Source organism: Haliotis asinina, chromosome 2, assembly GCF_037392515.1.
Source record: "Haliotis asinina isolate JCU_RB_2024 chromosome 2, JCU_Hal_asi_v2, whole genome shotgun sequence".
NCBI lineage: Eukaryota > Metazoa > Mollusca > Gastropoda > Lepetellida > Haliotidae > Haliotis > Haliotis asinina.
This window is the reverse complement of record NC_090281.1, coordinates 92,446,878-92,458,016: the sequence shown is the minus strand read 5'-3', so window position 1 is coordinate 92,458,016 and position 11,139 is coordinate 92,446,878. Positions and strand designations below refer to the sequence as shown.

The 11,139-nt window shown below is 39.3% G+C and overlaps 1 protein-coding gene across 1 annotated transcript; it reads left to right on the top strand.

Moving 5' to 3' along the window:
- The first annotated feature begins 1,087 nt into the window (after positions 1-1,087).
- Positions 1,088-6,459, top strand: LOC137273020 (C-type lectin domain family 4 member M-like). The gene is made up of 3 exons (XM_067805461.1): positions 1,088-1,510; positions 2,954-3,121; positions 5,904-6,459. The coding sequence occupies exons 1-3, from the start codon at positions 1,120-1,122 to the stop codon at positions 6,149-6,151; spliced, it is 807 nt and encodes a 268-aa protein (XP_067661562.1). The 5' UTR covers positions 1,088-1,119; the 3' UTR covers positions 6,152-6,459.
- The last annotated feature ends 4,680 nt before the right edge of the window (positions 6,460-11,139 follow it).

Here is an 11,139-nt window from a genome sequence, read left to right as displayed (position 1 = left end):
CAACATTCGTCCACCTCTTTCTCCTAACCACCAATAAATGGTTATGGCCAAATAAGATGTCAGAATACCGCACCGGCGTGGACTTTCGGGCTGTGTTTTGGCCTAACATTTTGTCCACATTTTCACACAGTTTGGAAAAGAGTCAGACAGGACTTTCATTAGAAAGGAAAACATTATTCCAATCTTTGATATCCGTGAGCTCTACACCAATTTAAACATTTTTCTTTTCGTGCATGTTTGATTAATGGTAAGTAATCATGATTCAACGCTTTTCCGCCCAGTTAAATCTTGTGACTCTTGTCTTAGGGTTTCATTACATGCAGCAAACTTCCTCTCTTAATCAGCTCATTTCTGATATTCTTAACGCTTCCCAGTTTTCCTATACTCGCGATCTGGAGTACATAAGTTTTTTAGCTTTCTTGCCGCTGTCCTGTTCTCAATCTCAACTCATGGCTGAATATTCTCCAAAGTTCTTCTACTGTAGACAGCTGCTATGTCTACCAGCTACTTCTTTTGCATAAGTCATACTCCTTTCAAAAACAGCAGGAACCAGGTTTGTTTTCTCTGCAGCTGTCAAATCTGCTATGTCAACAAAGGAAGCCATTTGCTTCATCAGGGGACATACCTTTTGATGCAGTAAGGTCGATCCTTAAGCATAGAGCCCCCCCCCCCCCCATATCAGTATATAACAATGATTTCGCACAATAATTTCAAGGAAATGTTTTCTTTTTCCTGACTCCCCCCCCCATGTACGATAGTCACAGGGATAGTGATAACAAATCTCTCTTAATAGCGATTTCTGGACAAAGTTCTTGACTATTTTGTCGTTTCTATTTTATCTTACACATCAACGAGAGAACCTCGACATTTACGTGATAATAGAAAAACAGTGTTTCAGTGGTTCCATTTTCAACAATTACAATTTCGTGCCCGAGCGACATTAAGTGGGCATTAGTCAAAGATATATTACCTCCGACAATAGGCTCGACACGTGCTATCATCTAGGTTAACTAATTTACTACTTCCTACTATTAGATATGTCACTCACTCAAACCAGGTTACAATGACCTGAGCTAGTAAGTTCAGATATTCACATCAGAACTACATACAGTAGTCACGATGAAGAGAGCTAAGCTCCTTGCTGTAGCTGCCGTTTTATGCCAGATGATGTTTGTGAAGCTTCATGTCATACAGCATAAAGGAAACGATACAGATACGTGTTTTCTGAAGTTAAAAGAGAACGCAAAACGTGTACGGTCGGAAGTGATAAATGAGTTGAAGGAAGAGATAAAAGAAGAATTTAAGAGTCAGTTCAAGGAACACGAGCTTCTGAAGAAGGAGATAGCTGTGGAGAGGGCACGTCAGCGGGTGACAGAGGAGAAGGTTGATGTGTCATATGAGAAAATTCAGAAACTCGAGGCAGCACTCGTACAATGCACCCCCATCACAGATGCAAACACAACCACTGCCACGACACCGACTACGACGACGACGACTACAGCAAGACAAAGTAAAGTATACATTGTATGTTTATTGTACAACCGAAATGCTTACGGCGGGGTTATATGTAAGCAGTACAGGAAAATATTTTTAATTTAAGATCGAACACAAAGAGGAAAATACAATCGTCCAATAATGTTTTGAGAGTTGCTTGTGGTCATAGTTGTTTGTATACTAGTAATAGCTATTCAGCGATGATTGGTGTATGGAGTGAAATTTGCATGTTTACGATATTCAATTTCAAACAAAACACCCAGCCAGAAACAAACACTAACTGTTGTTTTTGTTACAAGATGACGGTGAAAATTATCTACCGTGATTTATCGGCCTTTTGAAACAGTTAAAATCAAGTGCTACTGCTGCGGTGTACACTTTCGTGTTATGTGTTGAGTTTAGGGGAGGTCAGGAGAAGTGGTGTACGTGGTGCGTTGATAAGATGTCTGTCTCTGAAAAGTTTGTTTACTTTTTTACCTCCTAGCGAAACTGAAAGCTTAATGGGTTTCCCCTACTTCCTGCCAAGGCATGGTGTCACACCTTTCGACAGTATTGTAGCTTTTGTTATATACTGGCATATGCACTCACTATAGTTTCCTATTGATTCAATGAAAGAGTTATTATCACTCACGACTTGCCTGAAATCGATACTTGAAACTACGAGGCGAACAGCTTACATCATTTACCATTTGCTATACATAGAACAGAAATAATTGTTCCAAGCACTGAATCCTGTCGCAAGCGATGGTGTAGTGTTTGCCGTACTGATTTCAATCGCAAGTTATACAGTATTCGTTGGGAGCGCTCCAAGGAAGACGGATCTTAGGGCTTGGCTTGAAATATTGTCCGTCCGCTAAGGGCTCGGCAGTCTATATAATGCAACGTTGTAATTATTCATTCAAACTGTTTAATTAAATATTGTAATTTAAATATGCAATTTTGTGGTAAATAAATTATATGGTACCTTCCGTAAGGGTTGATAGTAAGCATTATTCAGAAAAATTCATTATGTATTTCTAGAGAAATGTGGTTTGTTATTGTGCCGCTCAGAGTATATAATGAGAATAACACAGGTTTTGTTCTGTATTGCGCCGCCATATAAATGTAGTTGGAATAGAGTGCGATGTAAAACTAAGCTCATTCACTCATTGTCCTCTATTTTCAATGACTTCAACATTTAAGTGAAGTGAACCACAACGACTGTCAACGGTATGATGAAACTAAAGAGTGTCTCTGCCCATGGTCAGCTATACAAGCTCATTGTGTGATTTAATTACAACGCATTGGACGTATCTGTGTACACGTATCCGTTATTAACTTTTGTAATGAAACTTTAGCCTCTCCATATATTTTCTGCAGCTGTCTTAATTTATTCTGTTGTGATGTGAATGTTAATGTGAATGTTAATGTAAATATTGATAAGTTTTCATACCTCTCCAATCACGTTGTCATTTTGTAGAAGTGTGTACTGGTGGCTTTGTGAACTTTGAAGAGCACTGTTACATACTGAAGCTGGAGGAGGTCAAATGGGATGCTGCTGTTGATAGATGTCGTGAACTTGGTGCTGACCTCGTCTCTATCAATACGGAAGCTGAGAACAACTTCCTGGTGGAGAAAATAAAAGAATGTAAGTAGAGACGTCATTTCCAATGCAGAAGTGTTTGTTGAGTTACCATGTGATTCTACACATTTCAAAGTATGCTATGTCTTGCGCACATACAATCACAACAGACCATTTAACTTCCATACCTGGTGTATTTTGTCAAAGAGGAGAATAATTGATAAGATACGTTCGAACCTTTAGTTATTCGTTCGACTAAACAGCCACACCATATTTTGGTACTTAGAAGATTCACATTTGTCGCATTTGTCAAAAAGGGTGTCACAAAGGGTGTTCTAACTTGTGGTCTATTATTTATGGTTTGTATAATATGAGGATTTTCAAAGTTTCAGAGAACATAATTTCGGTGATGATTTGCAAGTAAATAAGTCTCTTACATCAGATCAACCACAATGTCGCAAAAGAAAGGTTTAACTAATTTATAATAAGGAAGGAATGATACATATATTAAAACTGGAATCCATATTCTTTCAATATAACACTGACTAGTTCAGGAGACTGATCTGTTCCGTAACAGAGAATAGTCGTTTTGTTTCGTGTGCTACAAGTCCACAGAGAAGTGAGGCATAAGAATTGGCTGTTCTGAATAGTGCTGCAAAGTGATGTTTCCCTTTCTACTATTACGGGGAACATGTGAACAAGATCATGTGACAAGGGGCACGTGAAAAACAAAAAGCGTTTTAGCGCTATTGAGGTCACGATGTCTCCATTGACTTTAATGTGTTGGGTTGAGGCTTTTTCTTGGGTCGATAATACCAGTAACTGTCAAGCGTAGCAATTCATATAATCATTTACAAAAATGAATTGTGAGGTTTTTTCGACTCAGTGTATATAGGGTCAGAAAAGTATTCTTCTATTTTCAACGTGTTATGAATTTCGCATGAAGAGATGGACTTCAGAGCTACAGAGCTACAGGTGTTGAAGTGAGAGGACAGATGATTCATAACGTTCTGTACATATGGAGTCTTATATTCCCGACTTCCAGGTTTTACCTTCTATTGCCGTCGCCGCCATATTACCTCAAGGCTTTGGTGTCAAGCGTTATGTTTCCGGGTGAATCATAGTTTACTTTGGACTACCTTGATAAGTACAGCAGTGTGACCTTGTGCCGTTATCGTTAAACAACATCCAAAAAGGGGTTGGTTCAGCAATAGTATAGAGTGGGATAGCTGTGACTGGCAGAACACGTTTACAGTCACTGTCCTGGAGGCACAAGTGGTGTCATTTGCGTGCCAAGTTTGACGTTTTGGCAAGGATCGTCAGGATGGCAAGTCAAGAGTACACGGTGCCCGTATTGTTAATGAGTACCTCGAACTCAAACAATGGAACATTAACCCCATACCAAGTCCAAACTTGTCACTCATTGAACATGGATATCTCGAATATCCTGTGACGGCGCATTCCCCGTCATCAACAGCCACCGAGCACACTTGAAAAACGTGACCCTGCCAGCATGATGAGTGAGATAAAATGAACCAAACGGAGTTGGATTGACACTTGATTAGATCAATGCCTCCTTGAACCCGGGTTGTTTCTCGTATTTGATCGTATCACATGTATGAATATGTGTCACGCGTTTGCTGAATGTTTCCTTCTTTCATTTCGCATAATAATAGTACTGTATCATTCGGTATGCAATCTATCAAATCCAAAATTGCCTTCAGTAGTGGAGACAATGTATCTGATTCAGTAATCATGTTTTTTTAACGTTACATCACGCAAGGCAGCGTAGGCTACTGATGCTATAAAGGTCAAATGTTGGTGGGACCACACATCAAATAAAGCACCAAATGCTTAGCGTGAGAATAGACCATCGTTGTCCTACTTATACTTTTTCCAGTCGGGCGCAGTGGGGTAGCCTAGTGGATAAAGCGTTCGCTTGTCACGCTGAATACTCTGTTTCGTTTCTCCGCATGAGTACAATGTGTACAGCCTATTTCTAATGTCCACCGCCTTTACATTACAGGAACATTGCTAAAAGCGGCATAAACCCAACTCATCCACTTTTCCCCGTAGTTCCTTCGTGTGTTCCAGCCTCTCATTCGCATGATCAAACAATTTGTTTATCTTTGGTGAAAGTGGCACATAATCATTTGACATCTTAAAACACAATACATTAGTAGAGCCTAACTGAACGTATAATTATATTCACCACTACTGTTGCCCAAACTGTGCTGTCGACTATAAGCAGCTGTCACTGATTGTATATTTGGGATATTTCCAATACTAGTTGCAAACTGACTTCATATAGCATTTCTGCAAGACGGTCATTCAGACAAACACATATATATGGAACTTTTTACATATTAGATATATTTTGAAAACTTCGTACCTGTAAATCAATATACGTTGTCTAGCGTAAAACAATGTACATTGTCTAGGGTCTAATACTTGCTATCATTATCACCGATAACTTAATTAAATGGAACAAATAGTGACGTCGTACACAAATAACTGAAAATCTGTGCAATATTGTACTTTGGGCGACAGCCATGGATTTTCTCTCCCCACCAAAGGGTGGCATATACGAATTTTGAATTGTATATCTCTCTTGCGATTACTCCTGAAAACATTCTTTAATTTGAGCAGATAGCGTAATGTATTGTACATTCACTATAATCACAAATGATTGTGTAAAACATTGGCTTTTCTTTACTAGAGGGTGGCACAAGTAATTTGGATCATGTCCAGAACTGTCAGGATTGATTCCATGTTTCAGAGTACCACGCTTAGTGCCTTTAACTGCTAAAAGCCATCGTAAAAATCATTCTATAATGTGTAATTTCAGACTACCCGCCAGGTGAGAAGAAGATCGGAAATTTCTGGATAGGGATGTTGTATGAAGGCGGAAAATACGTGTGGCCTGATGGCACTAGAGTGGGCTTCACTGACTGGCGTTCGGACAATGAGCCTAACTGTATGGATCACGTATGTTCAGCACTCATTTCGACTTACGAATCGGTTTATAAGTGGGAGGACGCGACCTGGTCTTATGATTTCCACTACATATGTGAGAAGTACGTTACGTATATATAGGATTCCTCTTCCAAGGTCTCATGTTGATCTGAGTTTGAATTACGCTATAGCAATCCATGCTTGACGCATGAGATAACTATCGGAACAGGTTGCCAAGGTTGACGCATGTCATAGTACACAAATCGCATGGATCGATGTTCATGATATTAATTACTGGATTATTTGGTCCAGGATGGATTATTTACAGCCCACCATCATACAGCTGGCACAGTGTTGAGTGCGGTGTAAAACAACAGCCAAACCAAACCTCTTCTGGTTTTCTTCTGTATTTTAATGCTAAAGGAAAATAAATTCTTTCTGTTTTCGTATTGTGGTCATTTGTATTTGCATGATATTTGCAAAGGATCTTACTACTGGATTGGATGACAATACCTTTTTTAGGAACCACGTGATAGTTTCTTTTTAACGTTGATTTGGTAAAAACTGAATGACCAACACACACGGGGAAAATTTTCAAATCAGGAACTATGGAGGTTCTTTTTAATAATATCAGTTCTCATTTAGTTTTTGCATTTTAAAAGATATAGATTTGTTGAATGAGTTGTAAATAGATAAACTTTGAATGGTTACAAGCTTGAGTTAGGAATTCAGATCGTTAGTGGCTGTATCCTCAAAAGGGGTTAAAGTCCATAAAATTAATGTCCTTCCAAGAGTGTGCGTACGTTCCTAAACTATCGAAGGAAATTTAAACATGCCGGATTTTATAGACGTAGAAGTGCGTCAGTTTCAATCACAGATAATTTGATACCGTCATCTTGTTCAACATGGTCGTAGGTTCACAGTTTCACAAGAGCTTTGAAATCGTTTACACTCCCATGAACGTTTTCACTGACGTTCAATTAAAAGAGGTCATATCTAAACAGAGTCTTACAACATTTGCATGAACGTTGTACGTTGAAACTTCTAGAGTCAACTGCTGTAAAGGTGTCAATGTTTTAAAGATAGCAAAAGCCTAAAAACAAAGTGTCCTGGACCTGATGTTATTGTTAAGAAAAACTTACACTACGCCGCCACATCTGTTATGAATCACCTATAGGCATTGTACAATACTACTGTGCATTATGAATATCTGCCTTGTGGTTTTAATGTACCATACTCTCCATTCACAAGAGTAAAGGTAAAGCAACATGAGATACTTCAAATAACCGGTTAATAACTTTAACTTTTATTCTCAGCAAATTACTCGAAACAGTCTTAGAAAGAATAGAATAAAGGATGACAATATGTGGATGAACAGCTTTTTTATTGCTGTGAGAGCGACGTTTCGGTACCAGATTCTAACCACTTGCTTGATAGCGGTGTTAGAACCCACTCCGAAATGTCACTCTCATAGAAATAAAAAAGTTGTCCATCCATATATTGTCATCCTTCCTTACTACTCCAACTTCTAAATGCCTCGCAAAGAAGTTAGAATAGTGTTGTTTCAACACTACATCTTTCCCGTACAAGCATCAATTTGGAACGGGTGGTAGAATCGGCCCGATTCTATCAATTAGCTGGTCACACCAAACCCTGTGTATGGACTTGTACGTCACTGCACAAATTTGATTTGAAAATGTTTTACTTTTGGACTTGGCACATTTGTTCATATCAAATGCCAATGATTTGCAATACGATGTTTTGCTCTTTGCTTAGAGTCTTATGCCCAGAAGGCGCTAGCTCATGGGCCAATCTGGTGGATTAGCTATTTATAACTCTTCTGCTGGAGTATTTCATCCGAGTATCCTTGGTGCTGCAAGTTGGAGACCCACTTGTTTTTAGCATTGTCCTTGTGATACTCCGTGGTGGGTGGGGAAGTCGGATGATGAACCTTAAAAGACTAACCATGGCTTACGAAACCTCTATTACTAAGAAAAAAACGTCCTCTTGACACGGATCCTGATGTTAATGAACAAAGACCGTCCACATCTATTGACTATTGGTCACGTTTTTAGTACTTGAGACTGTTGACAAGACTCCTTTGAAGCTGAACCCCTTTGCTGTTTTCAAAAGGCAAACAAGGCACAGCAGGAGATGTTAAAGACGTTAGACGTTGCGTACAGGTTCTCAACTTATTGAATGTGGTAAGAGACAACAGGCAAATAACCTCCTGTCAACTAAATCTTTTGTCGACATTCCCGTATCAGTCTCTGCCCACCGAACGCTTAACACCAGCAAAGGCGTAGTGAGAGACCGAGACCGGCTTTTTGCTGATATGCTAGAAATTGATATTGCCTCAGAGATGAAAGAACAAGGTGGTTACATGTAAAACGTTTCACTACCCGGAAACACAATGAGATCCAACAAACAAAAACCTATTTGTTTTCTTGCTCTACTCCGACTGCTCCTAAATCGATATAGGCTGGTTACTGTCATATCAAAGTGGAAACGTGTATTCCGAATCCACTGTTTCAAGTGCCAAAAGTATGGGCATGGCGTAAATACTTGCACATTGTCTGTTGTGTGTGCTCACTGTGGTGAGAAGACACACACAACAGAAGATTGTGACAGTAGTTATAAGAAATGTACTAACTGTTTAGGAGACCATTCCTCTTTTTCAAAAGAGTGTCCACAATGGAAGCAGCAGATGGAGATAAACAAACTGAAATTCACGCAAAATATTAGTTTTTTCTGAAGCAAAACAGCTTGTCCAGAGATCTGAATAAACAGAAACATATGCTTCAAAAACTAAGACATCATCTGAGGCGACGAATAAAGCAACCAGATCAAGTTCAGGCTGTTATACAGATTTGAAGTGGGTGAACGCCGATTTCCCACAGACTTTTGCACCTGCAATATCTACCCAAACTGCTGAGCCACATCCCTGGCACGTCTCAAAGTCAACCAGAACCAGATCGTGATCATAATGTGTCATCTCAGTCTACCACAAGGTCTCAATTGTTCTGTAAAGTGCAACAAATTACTGAAGGCAAAGGTAAACATAAGCCGGATTCTTCCCAGAAACAAAGTGGCAGAGCCCCAAAAGAGGTCCGAAAATAAGATTATACTTTACAACAAATATGGATCACTTGAGTACATGGACGTGTTCGAAAATGTCCATTTTAGGGCACACAGCCAAAAAGGTACGGGGGTAGATCCCCAGTATTCACCTCACCTCCACCCCACCCCCCACCCCACCCCTAACAATGTCATCCATAGCCCATTTACACTCACTTCTAACCTTCAAAGAATTGCCATCCGACTCACTTTACATGTTACACTCACATTATGCTCTTTGCATATCTCACCTTCTGCAGCTCTTCAGAAGACTGACCTTCAAACACTATATGATCAACTCCCCAAACCGTGTATTATTATGGGAGATTTAAATGGCCACAACCCATTCTGGGGTGGTACAACTACTAACACTAAAGGTAAACTATTAGAAGAGTTCTATTCAGATAATGATTTATGCTTATATAATGACGGTTCTAACACATATTTACATCCAGGCACGGGAACATATTTGGCTCTTGATCTATCAATTACAGACCCTGAACTATTGGGTGAATTTGAATGGTCAGTCCATGATGACCTTTGTGGAAGAAGACTTTCTTTTGGATCATTCCGAACTTCTCCTGTTGACAGACTATACGTTGAAGGAGACGAACCTCCTCTTGGCCACCGTCGTATTAAATTATCTTTACAGTATCTCACTAAACTGTAGTCCAATCCTGCATATAACTGTGTCTTCAATCCCCCGTATGGGGATTTGTACAATAAGATGTCTTCTCTTGTTCCGCCTCTTGGACTGAGAGTTAAACCTTTTCTTTCTGCTGCTGGCATTGAGCTGGATAATATAGCTCCTTCTCGCTTGTTTTCTTCTCCTCCTTGGCAACTGGTTAGACCACAAGTTGACCTTACATTAAGTAAATATAAAAAATCAGAAACTAATGACTTACAGTACAAACAGGAATATAATCAATTGAAAAGTAAGTATAGTACATATAAATCCTTATTTACAGATGGGTCTAATGATGGTGGCGCAGTTGTTTGTGTCACTGTCATTGGATCCAGAACAATATCTTCTAGATTACCAAATAGCAGTTCCATTTTTACAGCAGAAGCACATGCCATATTAACAACCCTAAACTCTTTTAAAACACACTCTAAATATAAACAATATATCATTTATTCAGACTCTCTTTCATGCCTCCAGGCTATTAAAAATATATCTTCTCAACATCCACTTATAGCTGACATTGTTGAATTGTATAATGAACTTGCTACTGGCCAATATGACATCGTCTTCTGTTGGTTACCCAGCCATGTTGGAATCTCTAGAACACTCTGGCTGATCATGCTGCCAAGGTAGCACTCAACAAATCTGTGACACCGCTTCTCATACCCTATTCTGATTATAAGGCTGTCATAAGATCATATATCCGTGATCTAATGCAAAAGACGTGGTACACCCAAGTATGTATCAATAAATTACATGGAATAAAGCCCTATATCGGTTATATCCACATGGGTTGTCAGTCCAGATTTGAAGAGGTTGTTATACGACGATGTCGCATTGGCCATACGCGATATACTCACGAACACTTGTTAAAAGGTGAGGATCCTCCGTTTTGTATACCTTGTGATGAGAGAATCACTGTTAAGCATGTCTTGCTTGATTGTGTTGATTTTGCCATCACATGGGATAAATATTTCAATGAGAAAACTGTAAAGGATCTTTTTATAACGTTAGTTTTTAAAGGAAATAGAATTGCTACATAAATTCTGAATATGTTCTGTACATAGATAATATATCTTTTATGCATGGTATTGTAAATTAGCAACTGCGATCGTTAGTGGCTGTGCCCTCGAGGGAGGTTGAAGTAGCGTAAAATTATTGTCCTCCCAACAGGGTACGTAAGTCCCAAAAACTTTCAAAGTCGATTCTGCTGAACCATACTTTTTCGTCGTAGTGTGTTTGTTGTTTTAGATTCTGGCTACATCTTCCTATCATCGCCACTGTCTGAAGCGATGGTGTAAATCCAGCCAGGGTCCATGCAGGTAGC